This window comes from Oxyura jamaicensis, chromosome 2 (assembly GCF_011077185.1).
Source record: "Oxyura jamaicensis isolate SHBP4307 breed ruddy duck chromosome 2, BPBGC_Ojam_1.0, whole genome shotgun sequence".
Lineage (NCBI taxonomy): Eukaryota > Metazoa > Chordata > Aves > Anseriformes > Anatidae > Oxyura > Oxyura jamaicensis.
This window is the reverse complement of record NC_048894.1, coordinates 47,783,000-47,804,635: the sequence shown is the minus strand read 5'-3', so window position 1 is coordinate 47,804,635 and position 21,636 is coordinate 47,783,000. Positions and strand designations below refer to the sequence as shown.

General features: G+C 37.2%; 1 protein-coding gene across 1 annotated transcript in view; it reads left to right on the top strand.

Moving 5' to 3' along the window:
• CTDP1 (CTD phosphatase subunit 1) overlaps positions 1–21,636 on the top strand; it is an 85,686-nt gene that overhangs the window by 20,554 nt on the left and 43,496 nt on the right. The window contains exons 6-10 of the mRNA XM_035318090.1: positions 6,463–6,553; positions 7,688–7,854; positions 9,105–10,187; positions 15,348–15,489; positions 17,724–17,954. Coding sequence (XP_035173981.1) covers positions 6,463–6,553; positions 7,688–7,854; positions 9,105–10,187; positions 15,348–15,489; positions 17,724–17,954 — 1,714 coding nt within the window. The remainder of the gene's footprint in view (positions 1–6,462; positions 6,554–7,687; positions 7,855–9,104; positions 10,188–15,347; positions 15,490–17,723; positions 17,955–21,636) is intronic.

Here is a 21,636-nt window from a genome sequence, read left to right as displayed (position 1 = left end):
CCAATACTATCACAGTGAAAAATAGCCAATTCTTGGCAAGAAAGCAAACTTTCAAAATAGAGCTAACTATCCTAGTTAGCTTGTCTTAGGTCCTATTAAGGAATTGAAGAATTAGAGAATTCTTCATACACGCTAAATATGCCACAGAAAATGCTTATTTCTGATTATTATAATCAGAAAGTGATACCTATTTGTGGCCTCCAACTAGTTCTCCTCAAAACAAAATTCAGGAGAGTCATGTCCCCTCCTGCCCATCCAAGTGAATGTTTCTACGTTATTCAATATTGACTGAGCTGTTTGAAGTTCTTCCTAAAGCTTTGTTGTTCTCACTCAGGGATTATACATTGTGTACTACTAATGCACAGCACTGTTGTACCTTAGTGTCTTCCTTAATGTGGAGCGTGGTTATTTCTTTTAGCAAAATTGGACTTAGTTTTCATTATATAATAGATCTAAATACCTGATATTAAGAAAGTGGATGGCTAATCTTCTTGAAATGGACTTGCTTGCCAAAATTTGTCTGTGGCCTGAAGTCTGAAGATGCATATACCACATATGCTTCAGAGTCAGGGAGAAGAATGAACTGTAGAGATAAGAAAGCACTTACTATTAACTAATGATTGCTGTTCTTTGAATGTGTGATTTGGTTCTGTTTGCTTATTCTAATCTTTGAGCTAAAGTTTCTTTTTATCCTACAGTCCTCATGCTGGCACAGATTGATACTTGCATGACAGGCCTCTTCGGGGGCATCTGTTCCATCTGTTTCATAGAGGAAGTAGCCAAAATGTGAGCACATTAGTCTACTGCAGCTTCCTGACAGCTCCAGACTTCTGCATGTTTTCCTAAAGTTGTCTAACCTCATCAGATGCATTTGAAACACAAGTGGATTACTATTTTTGCAGTGATAATAATAGTTTCTAAGATATGATGTTATGAAGAGAGTTGATACGTCCTTGGGTCCACATGCTCACCTGCATAACCAAGATGCATTAAGAGAAATATATGTTAATACATATACAGACCACCTGATGGCACTATCGGTTAAATGATTTCTCACAGGAAGCTGTAGGCTTGATATTTTAAAATTATCCCCATGCTACGTAAAGGAAGGACTTGTAATAAAATGCCAGGAATCTTTGTGAGGTCCCTATTTGTTTTCTCAGCGCTTCTTTATACAGTCTATATTTTTCTGTGAAATCTGTGAACTCTGAGCTGCTGCTTCCATGTTCTGGAATGCTTTTCCCTCATTTTTTAACTAGATGACATCGAATCAGTCCTTTTCTACTACCCATTGACTCCTGTCAGCTGTTAAGTGGGGTTAGCAGATATTTATAAATACCATTTGTCTGATGAAGTCATTTATCATAAGTCCTTTCTTAATTTGACATATTTGCAAAGTGGTATCTTGTACATCTCTGAAACTTCGGCTTTTCAAATCTAGAAGTTCCTGTAGTATTTCTCTTCTATATGATTATTTTGACCAATTTAATTTTTTTTCTTCTGCATATGAGAAGTTAATTATCTTTTAATACTTACATCAGCAGCATGTAAAAGTTTATGCCACTGAATTTTGGGTTCTGTGTTGATTTCACCCCAATGCCGCAGTGCGTGGCTTAACTACACTACAAGTGCTCTCTCATACTACTCCCGCCCCACCTCCAGCAAAGGAAGAGGGGGAGAAAATCTGATGAAAAAGAGGGCTCAAGGGTTGAGATGAGGACAGGGAGATCACTCAAAAATTACTGTCATGGGCATACCACTCAACATAAGGTGACTTAATATAATTTGTTGTGTATTGCTAACAGACTAGACCAGTAAGAAACTAAACGCAAATTAAAAACACCTTTGCCCCCACTCACCTGCTTTTAGCGCTCCCCCCATGTAGCGCAGAGGAGCAAGGAATGGGATTGCCGTCAGTCCATAATGTTCTGTCTGCTACTCCTTTTTCCTCACTCTCTTCCCCTGGAGGGTCCCTCCCATGGGATGCCATCCTTCCCAAGCTGATCCTCCATGGGCTTCCCTCAGGTTGCAGTTCTTCAAGAACTGCTCCAGTATGAGTCTGTACCACAGGGTCCATCCATCAGGAGCAAACTGTTCCAGCACGGCTCTCCCACGGGCAGTAGCCCCCCCCCAGGCCCCCTCCTCCTGCATGGGTTCCTCTCCACGGGCTTGCAGCTCCAATCTGGAGTCTGTTCCTGTGGGGGTTCTCTTATGGGCTTTAACCTCCTTCAGGCCAGCTCCACCATGGGCTTCTCCATGAGCTGCAGCATAGGTAATGTTTTGCCATTGTACACCATGGGCTGCAGGGGTCAGTCTGCTCCACTGTTGTCTTTGTGGCCTGCAGGGGAATTCCTGCTCTGGCACTCCTCCTCACCTTCTGCACCGACTGTGGTGTTTTAAGGGCTTTCTCACTCCTCTCTCCCAGCTGCTGTTGCACAGCAGATTTTTTTCCCTTTCTTAAATATGTTCTCATAAAGGCACAACCAACGTCTTTCACTCTCAGCTTTGACCAGCAGCGGGTCCCTTTTGGAGCCACCTGGAACTGGTACTTATCTGACCTGAGGCAGTATCTGGGCTCTTCTCACAGAAGCCGTGCCTGCAGCCCGCTGCTACCAAAATCTTGCCAAGTTAACCCAGTACAGCCTCAGAGGCTACTAGTCAACAATAATGCAACATGAGATCACTGAAGATTTATAGTAACATCTAGAAATACAACTAAAATGAGGGTATTTATATTAAATAATAAATGTTTCATTACAGTATGTATTTCAAGAAATCACAGAATTGTAGGGGTTGAAAGGGACCTCAAGAGATCATCGGGCCCAACCCCTCTGCCAAAACAGGTTCCCTAGAGCAGGCTGCCCAGGTAGATGTCCAGATGGGCCTTGAATATCTCCAGAGAAGGAGACTCCACAACCTCCCTGGGCAGCCTGTTCCAGTGCTCCGTCGCCCTCACCGTGAAGAAGTTCTTACGCATGTTGGTGCGGAACTTCCTGTGACCCATTTTGTGGCTTTTGTCCCTTGCCCTGTCCCCACAAACTACTGAAAAGAGGTTGGCCAAATCCCTCTTCCACACTTCAGGTATTTAAAAACATTGATAAGATCCCCCCTCAATCTTGTTTTCTCAAATAATTCACAGAATGTGTATATATGTAATTGCCAGTATCTGAAGATCTCAAATGCTGTTGAAAGATCAGCAGTTCTTTCCTGGTTCTAACCTAAATAGAACTGAAAGTAACTAGTTTCTTCAAAAGTTTTAAATCAGATGAGTTTTTAAAAAGACTTCTTCAGATTCATATTGGATCTTAGTGTTACATCATTTCTATTTGGAATTACTGTTCATGTCAACCTTTCTCTGAGATTTGATACTTCCCCAGAATGGGCTACTTAATTTTGAACTTTGTCTTGTAGTGTGTTGGGCTTTGTTTGTTTTTAACTTGTTTACAAGTGTGGTTTTCTGAGGGTTTATACAAAATCACGTAATGCAACTTGGTGAGTCTGCATGTACAAAGTCTGAGGTACTTGAAAACAAACCATTGGGGGGAGTATTTTTTGTTAGGTCGATCTACTGAATAGTCCCTAGTAATATGGTAGTCACAAGATAATGATAGTCTTTAATTTGTTTTCAGGAAACCTGAAACTATTTTAAATCACACTTACTCTTATTTATGAGAATAAGTAGAAGGTCAGTTTTGATTTGAAACAGCAAGTTTTGACCAATCATTTTGACTTCTGCAAAAGGTTTTGCTCTTATAAACATGTTTACAAAATGTGAAATTAATCAACATTTATCCTTCTGCTGGAACGAGTTGAGCAAATTGATGCTTTTCCAATTAAATAAAATTCAAAACTGATACTAAAGCAGCAAGCTGTGACTATATTTTTTTTTTTGGATGTAGTGGTGGGAAAAAGATAGTAATAAATGAAATACAGTTAATAGCACATCTTGTAAACACTTCTCCTATTTCTGTCTATTTGATGACTTTTCATCTTTCGCACATCATAGAAATTTGCGGCAAAATGCCCCCACAAAAAAGTGGCATCTAAAAACTTTTTTGATGGTCTGTATTAACATTTCTTAAAGAAAACCACCAATACTTTGGAAGGTATTATCCATTTGAAACTTGCAGCTTTAATATTAAAGGTTAACACCCAGTATGCTATCATCAAAATCTAAATCTTTCAATATTTTGGTGTGAAAAGACTTTTATTTTAAGGGTGCTAGTTTTTCATAATTAGGGTTTCCCAGTTTTTTATGTTACTGAAAGCAGTATAGCATTTTTTTCAATAAAGAACTTAAGTCTTAGTTATTTTATCTTAGAGGGCATGTCCAAATTTACTTATTTTTAATCTAAAGTTTTTATTTCTTCAGACCTGTTTTAATTGGCTTATGATTGCAAATATAAGTTAATGTTTTAAATGACAGTATGTGTTCTAGCCACTAGGCGTCATTTGTGCTTGCATAGAATAGCAATATTGAGTAGCCAGTGTAGCCCATTCAAAGATTTAAAGCGGATATTAACATTCTATCGAAAAAAAAATCGTGTGATAAATGTTATTTGCCATTTCCATGAAACATGAAAAAATTAACATTTGTGTTTATTGATTTGATTTGTTAAGCAACATCCAAAAGAAAACATTTTAAGACATTTAAAGAAGTTCTTTACAAGACCAGTACTGTTTTTTCATATTGGTATTCAAATATGTTAGTTTTGAAAGACCCAATTCTTTTAATATGGGCTTTTTTGGGGGGGTCTCTGATTACCCATATCCTCAGTGTATTTTCAGTGAATTGGGGGGTGGGGGGAGGCAGAGGAATTACTACATTTGGTGAGTCTTTACTAAAGCCAACTTGGATAGCTCTAGAACACTACTTCATCTGTAATCCCTAGCAGAATGAAGGGCTTCTGTGTTTGGAATTTCTTATTTAATTTCAATTTTTTAACAGTTTTTGCTAGTCAACACTGCAGTTAAAAGCCTCATCTTGGTTTTGCCATTTAATCGGTACACTCCAGTCCACTTTACTGTAGGGAGTTCCTCTGTATTTAGATAACTAGCAGAAGAGAATCGGCTGGGGGAACAGCAACTTGTATGACAGCTGATGTAGTTTGTCAAAATATCTGTGTTTACGGCAATAAATCTCTGTAGCTAATTCTCTTAATTCATTATGCCTAGGTACTGCAAGGGTCTCACTACAGGGGATGATTCTACGAGTTTGCAGCAATTCTTAAGCATAGTCGGGTGAGTTAAGGTTGAACCTCTGTCCTTAACTCGGAATTTTCTTGCTTTTATGGGTTTTAAGTTATTCCAATTCCACAGTAATATTAAATACATACAGGATCAACCTTGCAGAATTGACTACTTTTTTTTTTTTTCATTTATACCTTCTGTTTCTGAAGACCCAACTTAACATACCCCTTGGGAGCTGGACTTCTAAAAAGGAGTTGTACGTGTGTGGAAAATCTCAAAGCTCCCTGAAAGAAAATGTGGGTCCTTAGAGTCAGTAGTCATTTTGAACTCTGCTTCTGGCAATAAGATGGCCACCACTTAATAAAACAAAAACTTTTAAATTGTTCCTGAGTAAGTATTGACTGCCTTGTATTTTTCGTAAGACTAGTGAGAAGTTAATGCTTGCTTCAGAGCAAATTTGGTGAAATTGCAGATCCAGGTTAGCATGCAATTATGTAGCTGTGACATCTGTTCATGAAGATAAACTTCATTATTTGAGGATAGATTCGGAAGCATGTGCATGTGTGTTTGTACACCGAAGTCACCGTTTTCCTAAATAATGGCATTTTACTTTGCTTTAAAGTCAGCTAGCACAGCTTCTCTTGTTTCCTTTTTCCTTTTTTTAAGAGAGTAGTCAGACAAATAACTGCAACCGAGCCGAAATATTTCAAAGAATTCTGAGATATATTCATTATATGTGAATGTATTAAAGTAGCGTTAGAGGTACAACTTAAAACCTACAAATGCTAGAGCTCCAGCTAAAACCATCCCTTAACTTGCCCATTGTGCTTAAGTATTGCAGCACACTGCCAAATCTTGTGAGACTTCTCTGCAGTCCCTAGGCATAATGAGCTAGGGAGAGCATTTAGTTTTAAAAACTACTTCATTTAACAAAAAACTACTATCAAGGTATAAATGTAAGTTACAAAAATAGTGTGTATCTATCACTTGCTGTATCTTTCAGCCTAATCTGTTTGGATGTCACGAATTAGTTATTTTAATATAAAATTTGTTGCTATGTTGAAAGAAAATGAGATGGTATTTTTAAAATGAATCCCACTGCATTAGTTAGGAATATTTGATGCACTGTACTTACCTTTTACTCTATATATAATCTCTTACCTTAAAATTGTTAAACTGCCTTTGCACAGATTAAAATAGGTGAATTATATAGAACAGTTAAAAAGGAACAAGTGTCTTGAGTATTGACCTTGTGCCATCTTCTTCCAAAAGGATTTCTGGACCCTGAAAAGAAGCTATTTTCCCATCGGATATTGTCAAGGGATGAATGTATCGATCCATTTTCTAAAACTGGGAATCTTAGGTACGTATATGGGTCTTATGTTTTAAACAAAATAGAACAGAGAATACTGTCAGTTTAATTAAATTTACTACCTCTGTACTTAGCTCATTTATAATGCTTCCTTATCTGCCTCTTAAATATCAACACTGCCTCAGTAAAACCAAGATGTTATGCCTTGCAGCATTTCATCTATTTAATGTATTCTCTGGCACTTGAACAGCAAGTATGTGAAGCAATTGCACGCTATTTTTTCACTTACGGTTTTTATTCTTGTAATAACTATATTGCCATTTTATTGCTTGTGGACTTGTGTAATGACTTGTATATTGCATGTTTTTAATTACCTCAAAATTCTCAGTTTGACATTAGTTCAAATATGCATATCTAGGTTTTTTGCTTTCAAATATGCTGTACATTTAGAAGCTTCTGTTCTGCAGTGGTGTTTCCTTCTTTATTACTTTCTTTGAAATTACATCATCTACAGCCTTTGAATTCATACTCTAGGCTAAACTCAGGTTCTGATCATAGATCGTTATTATCTTTATTATAGGATAAAGACTTTTTCCTAAAAGACAAATGTTTATTATTTCATGAAGCTAGATTAAAAATAGTTGTGCACTCCTCATCAGACTGTAGCAGATGAGAAGTTTTTTTTTCTTTTCTTGCTATGTTTTTTTCGTATGCATTTATATAGCTTGATCACTACTACTTGTGGTTGATATAAATATTAGTACTTCTTGCTTCTTTTGACTTGGATTGAATGAGTCTACTCTTTTAAAACTGTTCTTGTCTTTTTCCTACTTAGGTAGATAGTTTATTATTTGTGTGATAGTTGGCTTGGGGCTGTTTATCAATGTAAACTGTGAAAACAAGACTGAAATGTAATGTTTCACTCTTGCTCAAGCTTGTTGGTTCTTGCTTCTGGCTTTTGGGATAAGGGTTTAAAAACAGCTGTTTTTTTATTAACTTTAATTATCTTGACTATTGTATTTTGACATCTGTAACTTTAATATAGCTGATTTGTTTTGGTAGGTTCATATATCTGCACATCCTGCAGACATACACATAATAAACCAAAATCTCAGCAGTAGTTATTTTCCACAATGGTATTTATTTCTAAACTGTATTCATTTTATCAATTATTTTGTCTCTTAGAGATCTCTTCCCATGTGGGGATTCCATGGTTTGTATCATTGATGACAGAGAGGATGTTTGGAAGTTTGCACCCAATTTGATAACCGTGAAGAAATACGTATACTTTCAGGGGATAGGAGATATTAATGCACCTCCTGGATCAAGAGAAATTCAAGTGAAGAAGAAAAGTAATTAAACAATTTGTAAATCTTATTTTTTTTTTCACTTTTCAAATGTGATTAATATAAGTCATTGTGGTGGTCTTCATAGTGTCACTGTTTCGCTCAGGTGAATGATCGTAGGCTTATTGTAGTTGACAGAGTGAGTGCTCGTGCAGCACATATGCAAACAGCTCAGTAGAACTGGACTATTGTTAATAGCTTTCCTTTTGGTGAGGCATGGCAGCTAAAGTGGAGTTTTAGCAGTAGTATTTTGGATGTTGGCAGTAGTATTATGGACAAAGTTGAATTAGCATTTGTTCTGGGGAAAAATGTATTTGAAAGGTGATGTCTAAGAAATAATTGCTTTTTGTCCAGTTTAGCCAAGTTTTTGTGTGTTTTTGTTTAATTTAATATATGATATCATTTTTTCCCTTTGAACTAGAAATACCCAGTATGGAAATAATAATAATGTAATCCATCTGAATCAAGGTGTGGAACTTCTGTCCTTGACTGGTATGATTATTTAAAGGACGGGGACACGCATAGAAAAGAGGGACCAAGTGGGATGACTTCATCAGCATTCCTGATGAATGTATGAGTGCAACTGTTTGGATGTCTGCAGCTTCTTTAATTATCTCTGTCTTCAGACATCTGATGAAGACATCCTAAAACTACTTTTCTGTTTTGAGTTCATTATACCTTACTTGCATTCCATCAGAATCTCAAGTGAACTTTGAGTAGTATCTTTGTCTAACTAAAACATTATATCTTTTCAGCTCTAAAAGTGCAGTTATTTTGGTTGTGAAAACAGGAAATAATGAAAGCTATGGAGTTCTTGTAGTTGAGGTTCTGGACTAGGGCCATCTCAAGTGAATTCTGCCCTGTTTTTTGTTGTTTGCTTTTATCCCCTCTGCAGTAGCTTGATTGCCCGTGAAATGTAGTCCAAAGTCATGCTACAAGAACACGACTTCAGTGTTTGCAAGGTTGACAAATGATTTATGACCTCTGCGGTTAAAAATAATAATCTGCTTAAACAGCTACCTTGCAAAGGTGATGTTTGTTAGGCTTGCTGGTTCTAGTAATAGTTGGTACATGAAACACCTTAACAGCTTTGAGAAGTCTAGTTGTCAGTTGTCATTACTGAGCTTAGCAAAGTCTTAACTTTGCGTGTTAACTGTATGTTTCAGGCAGAAGGAAATTTTAAATAAAAGCTTAGTCAAGATTAAAAAAAAAGAAAAAAAACAGAAAACATGTATGTCCTTTTTTTTTTTTCTTAGTAAACCACTCTACTAAACCAGAGGCACAGGATTCAACAGTGACATCAGCAAAAGATGCTGAAGAAGTGAAGAATGTTACATGTATAGAAGAACAAAGCAATGGTCTCAAAGCTACAAAGGACACTTGCACTGCAAATGGAAATACTTCTGTAAGCAGTGAAACATCTGTGTTAGATTTGAGTTCTTGTGATAAATCTAATGCCCGGGACTCCTTAAATGATAGCACTGATCACAAAATAGACTGTGAAGTCACTAACAATTTGTCAAGTACTAAGGAATCTCAAAATTCTTCTGAAGAAGTTGATAGGACAGTGTTAGAAAAACAGCAAACCCAAGAGAAGACAACAAGTGATTTAGACTTTGAACTTTCTAGTGACAGTGAAAGTGATGGTGGATTGGATACCAGGAAGTCACCCGTTTCTGTATCAGATAGTGAGAATGAGGAAAAGAGAAGTTGGAAGAAATCCAAACAACCTCTGCAGGATGAAAATGTAGAGCAAGGAAGTTGCCCTGATGCAAGTGAGAAAAAGGATGGTCAGGTGAACCACTGTGGGGACACACAATCTCTACCTAGTGAAAATATTCATGACAAAACTGATCTTGAAGCACAAGAAGAAAGTGAACAGGAAAGCATTTCTGATTTAGGAAATGGGTGTGCAGACAAGAAAGAAGCGGAAACAGAGTCTCAGAATAGCGAACAGTCTGGAATTACAATGGGTGAGTCCTTAGACCAGAGCATGGAGGAAGAGGAGGAGGAGGACGATACTGATGACGATGATCACTTAATATACCTCGAAGAGATCCTTGTGCGGGTTCACACTGATTATTATGCCAAGTATGATAAATATCTGAAAAAAGAGATTGAGGAAATTCCAGACATCAGAAAAATAGTACCAGAGCTGAAAAGTAAAGTTTTGGCAGATGTAACCATAATATTTAGTGGACTGTACCCAACAAACTTCCCTATTGAGAAAACACGGGAACACTACCATGCTACAGCACTAGGAGCTAAAATTGTGAAGAATCTAGTACTAAGTGCTGATGATCCTGACAAAGCAACACATCTCATTGCAGCAAGGACAGGTAAGTAAACGAGACTCAGGTTTTCCATCAGCTTTTTTCCTTTGAGAATCCATTCATGCTGTGTGCTCTTTTATGTGTAAGCTACAGGCTTCAATGTAACTGAATAAATTTAAAATTAAATAATAGATCTTAAGGCTTAAAAATCCTTTAAAGGCTTTTTTTTCTGCTTTTTGACCAAGTGTGACTATTAACTGTTGAAAGGCAGACCATCTAAATGATCTCCGTAGCATTTCTATTCTTGTTTAAGAATTGTTGATATCAGGATCTTGACTGTTATGTGCATTATAAAAAACTACAAACTTTTCTCTGTTAAAAATATTAGTGGTCTTGCTATAGAGCTGTAGAAGTGATTTCTTTCTTAGTTTCTCAGATTTCACCTGTAATTATTTGGTTTTGTTTTGTATGGAATACAATTTATCTTGAGTCAGGGATCTGATTATATCCTGTCACTCTCTGTATCATAGAATCATTAGGGTTGGAAAAGACCCTCAGATCATCTGTTCCAACCATCCTCCTACTACCAATGTCACCCACCAAACCACGTCCCTAAGCACCACGTCCAACCTTTCCTTAAACAACCCCAGGGACAGTGACTCCACCACCTCCCTCAGCAACCTGTTCCAATGCCTGACTGTTCTAAGAAGAAACTTCTAGTTTCCAACCTGAACTTCCTCTGGCACAACCTGAGGCCATTACCTCTAGTTCTGTCACTGGTTATCAGCAAGAAGCTGACCCCCAGCTCCCCACAACTTCCTTTTAGGTAGCTGTAGAGAGCAAGATGGTCTGTTCCCCTGAGCCTCCTCTTCTTCAGACTAAACAATCGCAGTTCCCTCAGCTACTTTTCATAGGACTTGTGTTCCTGGCCCTTCACCAGCTTTGCAGCCCTTCTCTGGACATGCTCCAGGGCCTCGACGTCCTTCTTGTAGTGAGGGGCCCAAAACTGAACACAGTACTTGAGGTGTGGCCTCACCAGGGCAGAGTACGGGGGGATGATTACCTCCCTGCTCCTGCTGGCTACACTGTTCCTGATACAAGCCAGGATGCTGTTGGCCTTCTTGGCCACCGGGGCACGCTGCTGGCTCATGTTCAGGCGAGCATCTACCAGCACTCCCAGATCCTTTTCCTCTGCACGGCTTTCGAGCCACTCAGCCCCAAGCGCTGCATGGAGTTGTGGCCAACGTGCAGGACCCAGCACTTAGCCATGTTGAACCTCATCCCATTGGCCTCTGCCCATCAACACATCCTGTCCAGGTCCCTCTGCAGGGCCTTTCTGCTTGTCTTCAGAATGTCCAACAGGTTAGGGTTGGGGAGCAGTATGTGTATGTATGAACACATCCTGGGTTCTTAATTTTTTTAAGCAAATTCCTCACTGCTTTGAACATTCTTAGTGAATTGTCCACCGATGTAGATCTTAGTATAGAAACTGTTTTAACTTTAGGTTTTGATTATATCCATGTTTTACAGTATTTGAATCTAGTTTATTAATATATGGAAAACTATTTTTCAGTGCTCTTATGAAAAATAAATGAATTATGGGGTGGTTTATATTTTTCCAACTTTTTTTGCCAAGACCTGGACTCTTCTTCAGGATATTCATGTAACGTTGGTCTTGCACTTGAAACTTAAGACTGGAAAATCCATTCAAATATTGCAAGCTAATTAAAAATCACCAGAATACTGCTATTCTTGAGTTGTGGGGATGAAAAAACTTTGTCAGTATTTAGAAGCTGATCTGTGTCTTTTGTAAGAAAATACAAAATAAGTAACTTGGCAGTTTTTTCTGCGTAGTGAGAGACATTGTTGTCATCTTTCATCAGCACTCTGTAATTATTTCTCCAACAATGGCAGCGAAATATGAATATTTAAAGTGAAAAAGCTATGTTCTTTGATTCACTTTCCTTGCAGGATTTTGATGGATTGCATGTGGTTTTGGTTTTGCAAGGGAGTGGTTTGTTTTGTTTATTTCAACTGAGGACCTCTGAGACATTTGGTTAGATTGGAATAATTCTGCTGTATCATTCTAATTTCATGAGAGAATCTCTGATGTTTAATCAGAGATTTTAAGGATATAAATTGTGTCCTGTCACAGCTGGATTTGTGATAACTCAACCGTCAACGTGACTTTCATAGCGATTCTTGTGGTGTCAGAAGGTAAAGTTGGCAAGTCTGTTATTGCACGTAAGCCACACAGATGTTAAATTTGTCTCCCATGGTAAATATGTGAAGCACTGCTTGATGTCAAGTTGCTTGTGAAAGGGTGGAGGGAAGTTTTGAGTTTCATTCACAAATAAATTTCTTAAGTACTGAAACCAGAAAAGTTGTGGGGCCCACCGTACCCCATCAGTATGGTGTTTAGCTGTCAGTAGGGTGCTTCTGGAGGGTGCCACTAAGAATGGCAGACTTAGGACTCAGACCAAGTAAGTTAACTTACAAGATTACTGTTCATTAGTTGCGCTGTAGCAAAATGACTTGTTCCTCATGTGCAGCAGTTGTGGGGGTGAATAGTGCTAGCTTTTGAATTTTGAAGAGAATTTGACTTCCTCCCTTTCATTTCCTTTGGTAATGTGAAACAGAGCATCCCCTCAGACTTGGAGGGATGGGGGAGAACGTGTCTCCCCCCACAAGTGAACACATCATAGCTTGGTATATGAAACGAACAGTTAATTAGTACCATTTGGGATTGTATTTACAGCATCCTTGCAGCCTATTGCAATAAATAATTTAAATTTCTTTTAGTGTGTATACACTTATCTGTTTCTCTGCAGACAGGCACTTAGTTTTTCTGCAGTTACAGATACTTTGAATTCTAAAATAAAGAAATCCTTGTTCTTAGAGGAAATTAAGATTTTAATTTTCATTATATAGGGGGAAATTCTATTTGCCTGGAATACTTAGATTTAAGGAAACTGTTCAAATGATGAGTGACTGAGAAAAGGCTATCATGTAATCCTTCCCATTCTACCTATATGACACACAAGTCTTATTTCATTTTTTGAAACATCTGCTCTTTGCTTTAAGCAACAGCAAACCACACTGAATGGTGACTTGTTTTAGCCATATACACACTTGACAGAACAGTTGCCACAATATTTCATAAACCTTGTTATATTCCTTCCCAAATTAACAAAAGGTACTGTAGTTGATTGTGGTTTAGTGTGTGTTTTTGGTTTTGCTAAATTTTTGCTCTTGGAGAGCAAAGATACAGCTGTTCAGGTCGTTTAAAAATTATTCTAGTTGGATAGAAAGGGAACGATTTCAGTCTAGACCATCAGTTTTTCTATTACTTTTCAAAATATTTCATTCTGCATCTTTTCCCATACTTTGAAAGTTATGTGGGAATCATTGCCTTACTCTTGGTGACTTAGAATATGTCAGTTTTATTAAATATCAGATTCCTTAAAATGCCATGTCCCTATGAACTATTGCTCCCCTTATTCACCCTTATTTCTGTACTTAATGCTTATGCCAGAGTCTACCTCTGAGGTGCTGAGAGAGAAGAGAAAGCTGCCAGCTGTTAGGCTAACAAGACTTCAGTAATGCTGTCTTATGAATCGGTGCAAGAACTCACCCAACATAGCAGTAATATGTCTGCAGATTTTTTTTCTGAAGAATATCTTTCAAATGCCGTGTCATAAATATAAAAATCACTGCACTGCTCTAAATTTGGGTACAAACCCGTTAGCTGTTGCTTTCACTGGCAAAGCACAGTACAGTGTTAAGTCTGTAACTTAAGCCTATTCTCCTCCTAACAGTGTATCTATCACCATTTTGTAGTCACTTAATCCTCGTAGGGCAAAGCCCTGATGTCTGTATGGCATGTCTTAAGTTGATGTTGTTGAAGATGAACATCCTGATTTGATCATAAACAGGCAGACTTACATGTTTCAAATAAGTCTGAAGATAAACTTTTAGCAGTCAGGTTTTCCAAGAAATGTTTAGTAAGCTGGTTACAAGCTGTAACAAGTGTATGTTGACTTCATGGTGTTGGAATCAGAGTTGTGAGAGCAGATCTGGTCATTCCCTTTAGCATGTTTTGGCTCATCCTGAAGCAGTGTCGAGCATGCACACTGGATTCCTTTTGGATGAAAGTGAAATGGAAGGTGCTGCCAGTGGGCACTTGCCAGCATTCAGTCCACAGGACCAGGCGGGGTTAATTTAAGGCAAAACACCCTCAAATATTTATGAGGCGGACATCAGTCCTTCCACACCTGTTTTGCTCTGCAGATCTCCCTGCAGCACTGTATGGGCTGCTGCAGGGAAAGTTAACATCCCAGCCAGACCCAGTACAGACTGTCATGCAGATAAAATTCTAGGGAACTATGTTGAAACCATCAAATTAATGCAGAATAGTCAGGCTTCGATTAGAGTTTTTAGTGGGGAAGGGGCTGTGGGCTTTTTGCTTGTTTGTGTTGTTGTTGTTGTTGTTTTAGAAATAGGAACTAAAAGTAGTGTAATAATGTATTTATGGATGCCCTTGCACCAAGACAGTACGTACAAATGATAGAATTCCTGTGCATTTCCAATACGATGAAATTCTACTTCTGAAGGATGGAATTTGAACCCGTTACTTATGTACTGATGGCTTCATGTGGACTTCATATGGACTGTGTTGGCTGATGGCTTCATATGGACTGTGTTGTTGTCTGCCATGTTTAACTTTACATTCATTGTTCTCCTTTAGCACTAAATAATCCATTTCTCCACTTGGAACATGCATCTGTCAAACAGAGGTCAAGTGAGTTGCTGGCTGTCAAATGATAGCGTACTCTGTCTGTACAGATACAGACCGTGCATAAGATGATATGGCAAGTTAGTCCTAGGCTATAACAGTACTGAAGAGTCATTGCTGCTTAGACTCTGACTAATACAAACAAAGGAGATAAAATACAAAACTTATTGTGTTACTTATTTAAAGGAGACGTGTAGAGGCTTTCCATACAGATTAATTTTAGTGAAGTACTTCCATGGTGCCAGTTCCTCGTCTAGCCTGAGTGGGACAATATCGTGTGTTATGTAGTCTCACTTGTATCAGTTGGAATTGTTTTGGTGTTTTTTGTATTTTAAGTTTAGTGACAAAAATACTTTTTCTTAAACCAGTGTGTACTTAAAACTGTCTTGTGTATATATCTGGGAACACTGTTATGTTTGACTTCGTAACAGGCACAGAAAAAGTACGACAAGCTCAGGATTGCAAAGACCTCCATGTTGTAAACCCTGACTGGCTGTGGAGCTGCCTGGAGCGCTGGGACAAAGTTGAGGAACAGCTTTTTCCCTTGAAGGATGATTACATCAAAACACACAGGTAAATGGAAGCCTGGGGAAATAGAGACCTTGAAAATAAATTATTCATACAGTTACTTGAATTTGTTAATGCAGCTATAAAACTGCATTTTTTTCTGAGAAGCTCAGTATCATGTGCAATGAAAACTGTTTTTTTGTTTATTTCTATGATGCTTAAACTGAAGACTGTTAAGGGACTGAGAGGCAGTTCAGCAATTAACAGAATTAGAAGAAACCTGTGGTACTGCTAGTTTCTTTGGCAGTTGTCTTTGTTAGCCATCTTCAGTTGGAGCAGTTGACTGTCAGTTCATCTACATGCTAATGAAGGGGATGCCACCAAGATGCAGGAGCAATAATACCAACAAATGAAGAAAAAAATAATTAAAATATACGATACACTCCCACAGCATGAGAAATTGAAGTGTTGCATTTTTTTCTAAGGCTTGTTCAGGAGGAAATGAGGAACAGAAAGCTAGAGCAGAAGAATCTAGTGCTGGGTGGAAAGTGTAAAGACAGAAGCAAAAACTTGAAGAAAGGGGGTAGCGAGAGAACAAGAGTTCTGGGGATGACAAAATGTGTTGAAGGAGAAGGTGTTATAAATAATCGATGCATTAGGATGTCAACAAATAGAAGGAAGGAAGGAACAGCCAAAAACTATATTAACATGGGAAGTCAAAAGGCTGTTAAGCGTAATCCTCTTCAGGAAAGTGCCATGACTAAAGTAACTTCCAGGAACATAGTGTAGAGCCAGCCTCTGCTTCTTGGCTTGATCAGTTTAGATAGACTTGCATTAATAGCACCTTGCAAGCCTATCAGAGAACTTTCCCTCTGGAAGGAGGGAAAGGAAGGGGCATAGCATATTATATTTTCTGTATTAAAACAGTGCTAGTGTGATCAAATGACTGAACAGGCTAGAGATTTGCTTTCTAAGGGCAAAATGTGCCTGTGTAATGTCAAATGCCAAAGACAGCAGAAGTAGAAACATAGAAAGTAAGGTCGCTTATCAAACAGGAGATAAGGTGGAAACCCAGGATCCCTAAAACTTAGTAAAGAGACATAGCCCACTTGTGGCTTGACTAGAACATTTGTTTTGAAAAAAATGCTGTCAGATTTTTTTTTAAATAGAACTTTGGAATGTTTATATGCAACGTTTAACTTGTCACAGAGTCCTAATTCTACTAGAAAACTTGGTGCCTGGCAGTGGAGAGTAACTTGCAAGCATCGTTTTCTGATGTCTAGGTGAATGTAGGACTTTCTACCTCTGTAAATATAGTCTTTTATTTCATTGAAATGTGGTAATAATTTTTCCCTAAATCTTCAATGAGTTAGACATTTGCCTTAAAGCAAGTCCTTTATTAACCCAAATTGTGCAACTTTTTTGGATGAAACTGTCTGAAATAGTAATTACTGACCGAGAGCTATAAACTAAGTGAGGGATATACTCTGAGAAAATATTCGAATATAAATGAGTTTAAGAGTAGGAGAAAGGTAAAGTGAACTTGGAATTGGTTGACCTTAAATATTGATTCTACAACCAGATGACTTCACTAATGTTGTCCGTGAAAGCCTATGTTAAAAGCTCCTGTGTGGCAGATTTATTACTATGTAATGTAATTTTTTTCTATAGCATTGGTTTCATAGTGTATAGAATGCTACCTCATCTGATTTGTTCCTTTAATGCTTCAATTTGCTTCTTTTTCTTGTGGCACTTGATCATAATCGAATAGTTTGCCATAGTAGTTGTTTTAGTCTCCAGAAATGTTCCTGCTAATGCTTCTAAAATTGTTTTAAAATGCAACAGGGTGATCAAATGTGATTTGGTATTTTAACAAATGAGTTTGGATGACTTGCAAATTAATGCTATGTGTTTATTTTGTCTCAGGGCCAAGTTGAAGAGCAAATATTAGGATATGATACAATAGCATGCCCTTCTCTTTGTGATATATATGCAGGTTATTGTGCTATTCTGGTTGTGTAGTTGTTCCTACCAGGAGGCAATTTCAGTAATTTTAAAACATTTCTAAGGTACATATAATATATTTTTAATAATGTAATTATGACTTTTGTCTTTGTATTTTTGTTTTAATCTCAGTGAGACTTTAATGGGGGAAGAAAGGGAATGTTTCCTCAGAAATCTTCCAAAGTATTGGTTTTTCCTTTCTCCAAAATAAATAAAAGAATACCCACTTCTTATGTTCTCCTTAGATAGTCCATTTCAATTTCTAAAGCAATTTTTTTCTGAACTTCATCCAACAGAGAAAATAGCCCTGCCACGTTTCCTGATACACAAAGCACATTTCAGACAGCTCTGTTTCACCCAACACCCATCCATCCCAAGTCTCAACCTGGTCCTGAAGTTCGACTTTATGATCCTAACACAGGAAAGCTAATCAGGAAAGGCTCTCAAACCTCTGGCCAGTCTATGTACATCCAGTCTCCAGCTCCTCCCATCACCTTACCAGTCCATGGTGAACACTCGTCCTTCAGGTACATAAAGCATAGCTAAGAGTCATGTCAACTGTGTTTTCAGATGATGTAGTAAATTTAAGTCATTATCTTTGCTTTTGATCAAATTGTCATCTTTGCTTAATTTTTTTGTTTTCTAAAAAGAGTGAACTGTTTAAATAATTAGCAAAAGGAAATGAGTGAAACTGAATAGTCAGCTGCAGTGAATTTGGTGTCCTAGAATTCCAGATGATTTTTGTGCTTCACCTAAGTGTGAGTAGAAACTTCAAAAAAAAATAAATGTAGTGCGTAGCTTGTGTGCTCAAAACAACATTAGAATAACTCAAATCTAAAGTGACGCATCCTCATTTTATAACAATTTTGTATATACTGAATTTGTTTGTGTTCTGTCTAAAATATATCTGATAGCATTTGGCTTGTGTTTGTAAAATTTTCCTTTTGACTAGTAATTTCTTCAGTTGTGGCATTAGTCCTGTTTTGTTTTGAGGAATATAAGTCATGGTGGAAGAAGAGTGTTGCAAATAGTATTATTTAATAAGACCACATTATTGAGTACTAGTTAGTAGTCCTTAGAGCATTAAGTCAAACAGGTGGAGGCCTGCTTTTTGAAGTGGGAAGCTAGCATCTCAACTTTGTCAAAACTTGCAGATCTGGTTAAGCGACAAAGGCGATGGTTAGCTCTTAAGGATGCATAAAATACCTAAAATTAATTCCTAAGTACCTGTGTAAGACACCCAATTTTCTGGAATACTAACAGTGCTCTTAGCAAGTCTTGTGGACTCCAGTGATACCAAAGTATCCAGCATGTTGTGTTGTAAACCTTGATCAAAATTCTTTTGTATGGTGTAATTAGAATAACACAGTTACTATAGAACAGTTTATCAATCAACTACAAAAATAAAAATGGTAATTAATTGTCAACTTTTAACCCTATCTCCTGCCTTTGAAATGTTTCACTTGTAAATATTTTGTATATTATCATAGCCTGTTGTATTTCCACTTTCTTGTTGCTAAATGATTTTGGCCTACTTGTATTTTTTTTTCAGTTTTCAAGTTTTTGTAGCTTTTTACTTATTTCAGCTTCATTGTTTCTGTCAACATAGGAGTTTGAGTCTCTTGTTTGTGTTGACATTGTGTTTTCGGTTCTTTTTAACTGTCTTGAAAGTCTATTTTTTCCCATTCGTTTAACATGGCATAGTGAAACATTTTAGTCAAGACACAAGATGTATCCAGAGAAGCAAAAGCTTTTGGTTTTGTTTGTTTGTTAGATCTTGTGGAAAGAGGGATCTAGAAATACTGTCAAGAAGAACTATCATGACAGTTGTATACACACAACCTAAGATGCTTCAGCATGATGGTTTATGTTGATCTTAATCATTCAGTGCGTTAAAAAGTACAGTTCTTGATGCTTGTTCTACATTTGTCCATCAACAACTTAATGAGTAGTTGTGTCCATGACTAAATCTTTTTTTTCTTTAATGCAGAGGTTTTTCATTTAATCGCTTTATGGAAAAGGTGAGAAATTGAATCATAGAATCACATCATGGTTTGGGTTGGAAGGGACCTTAAAGATCAGCTGTCATCTTAGCTGAGTTTTTCAAAGACCCAGATAGGTTGTGGGGGTGGAATGAGACTGTATCTCCTTCCCACGCCCTTATTTTATTTCATTTCAGCATTTTTGACTGCCAGTGCTTGGGGCTGACATGGCTTAATTAAAGGAAATGAATCAAGTTAGTCACTACTGCAACTTTACCACAAAACTAAGCAGCTAAGTAAGAAAGATTAGTGTTAAGATGTATACTGGGGGGGAAAAAAACACCACAGTATTTTTGTAATTTCGTGGTGATTTACTTCTAGTGGTAAAATTACTGGCTTGTAAACACAGATCCCTGAATTAGGGCACATCTGTATTCCTCAGCGCAGTTCATCTATCTTCGATTATGACTATAAGGAATACCTTGATAAAAGCTGAGAGGAGGGAGTCACCAAATACTACTTTAAGTACTTTTAATGTATAGAATGCACAATGCAGGCCGAACACCAAGACTGTAACAGAAGGCTGTATGAACAGCTATACTGTGTCTTAACTGAGTGAAAGAGAAGTACTATATCATCACCTTTCTTTTTGAACACATCAGTGATAACTTTTAAAAAAAAGCCTTAGAGTCAATTTAAAAATTGTTGTAATACTTGACTTCACAGAGCATTACTGTAGTGCAGCAATTTCTTGGTAAAGGGCAACGCATTTTGTGTCCTTACAGACTTCATGTATTAGTACGTTCACATCCTACAGAAACTCATATGAGAGTATTTGTAATTAAGCTATTGAGTTTAAGCACAGATAAAACTGTTACCACTTGCAGCTGCTACTGTTGTGAGGGAGTAGTTAAAGCCTGGAATAATGTTCTCTGTTAATTTCTAAAAAATCTTATCTGCTTAATTCTGGACAACGGGTAACAAGGTTGCTCTGATGTGCAGTGAAACCACTGAGGAGTTAGTAGCCACATACATTATAGCAGTGATACTTAGTCATATTGTCTATTCTTCAAGAATAGACCTTCTTATGCTTAGAAGATAACCTGTTGCAAGGCTACGTACTGAAAAGTGCTATGAGTTATCTGAAAATAATTTCATAAATCTTTCAATTCTCACTTTTTCTACTTGGATTTTAATGTTCTTATTTTAATTCTGAAAAGAAACTAATATGAAGTAGGACATGATTATTTAAGTATCTACAAGCAATTTACAGTGAACTTCATGTGGTTCTTTTAGTCAGTGTCATCAGTGATAGGTATAGATCTTGACGTTGTGCTTAGTTCTGTGAGACTCGAACACTTGCTTTTTGTTGTAGTTGTTGCAGTCTAAATAGAAGGATAGAAAAGAATTTGTGGCTATACGGGAGAGAACACTGTGGATCGGAACACTTACTGTTCCTGAAAGCTAGCAATGCCTTTCTTCTTGTCTGAGAACAGCAAGGATATTTAAAAAAAATAAAAAATAAACGAAGAGCTTTGGTGCTTAGGTATCTCAACAACTTGCACTTCCATAATGGGAAGTGTTCTACAAAAAACATAAGAAATACTAAAGTCGTAACAGTTTGTGAGATAAATAATTTAGTGTTGTCCTAGAGAAGAAATGCAATTGACATCTTGTAATATCTTTTCTTTATTCTTGTCAAAGCTTTTCTAGTGAACGCTAATAATACATTCACAGGTAAGGCAAGGCTTAGAAAAAATAGGTATAGCTTACATGTGAGAAGTTAAAATCATCATTCTGATATCAAAAAAAATACGAAGATCCACCAAATGTTTGAAATGTTGGCTCAAGTAGATACTGATGGCTGAAGTAATTTTGGGGGGATTCATATAAATATCACTTTTAAAATTTCATGTCTGATTTACATGTTCAGTATTACATGCTTTCTTATTAGTTTGACAGCAAAAATACAAAGTACAAAATTTGAATAATTAATAGAACTTTAAAAAAAATATTTTTATGATAATATTGTAGCTTTTGGCCCTGGTGCTCTGTCAATGTTGAATCCAGCTAGCATGCAGGGGGCTAACATATTTTGTAATTGTGCCTGTAAGACTAACAAGTATCAACCAACCAATACTGGGTTGAATATTGCATCACTTCTGAAAAAGTACTCATGAATCTCATCTGATAAGAAATAAATGTAAATTCCTGCATTTGTATGTCC